Source organism: Bison bison, unplaced genomic scaffold (genome assembly GCF_000754665.1).
Source record: "Bison bison bison isolate TAMUID 2011002044 unplaced genomic scaffold, Bison_UMD1.0 scf7180017847352, whole genome shotgun sequence".
Classification (NCBI taxonomy): Eukaryota; Metazoa; Chordata; class Mammalia; order Artiodactyla; family Bovidae; genus Bison; species Bison bison.
In genome coordinates this window covers 15,718-16,082 of record NW_011477925.1, presented here as the reverse complement: position 1 = coordinate 16,082, position 365 = coordinate 15,718, and the positions used below count along the sequence as shown (strand labels likewise).

General features: G+C 72.1%; 1 protein-coding gene across 1 annotated transcript in view; it reads left to right on the top strand.

Moving 5' to 3' along the window:
• Window positions 1-365, top strand: part of LOC104990672 (plexin-A1-like) — a 39,184-nt gene that overhangs the window by 23,426 nt on the left and 15,393 nt on the right. The window contains 2 exon segments of the mRNA XM_010842914.1: window positions 6-199; window positions 287-365. The exon segment at window positions 287-365 is cut by the window's right edge and continues 9 nt beyond it. Coding sequence (XP_010841216.1) covers window positions 6-199; window positions 287-365 — 273 coding nt within the window.

Genomic DNA, 365 nt, shown 5'->3' with positions numbered 1-365 from the left:
TGCAGCCCACCTGTACAAGTGTCCCGCCCTGCGGGAGAGCTGCGGCCTCTGCCTCAAGGCCGACCCTCGCTTCGAGTGCGGCTGGTGCGTGGCCGAGCGCCGCTGCTCCCTGCGTCCTCACTGCCCCGCAGACTCGCCTGCCGAATGGATGCACGCTCGCCACGGCAGCAGCCGCTGTGCGGATCCCAAGATCCTCAAGGTAGGCGCGCCCCCAAGCCTGTGGCCCGGGGTCGGTGGGGGGGCTCCGACACCCGGCCATCGCCCCAGCTGTCCCCTCTTCCCACAGCTGTCCCCTGAGACGGGCCCGCGGCAGGGCGGCACGCGGCTCACCATCACGGGCGAGAACCTGGGGCTGCGCTTCGAGG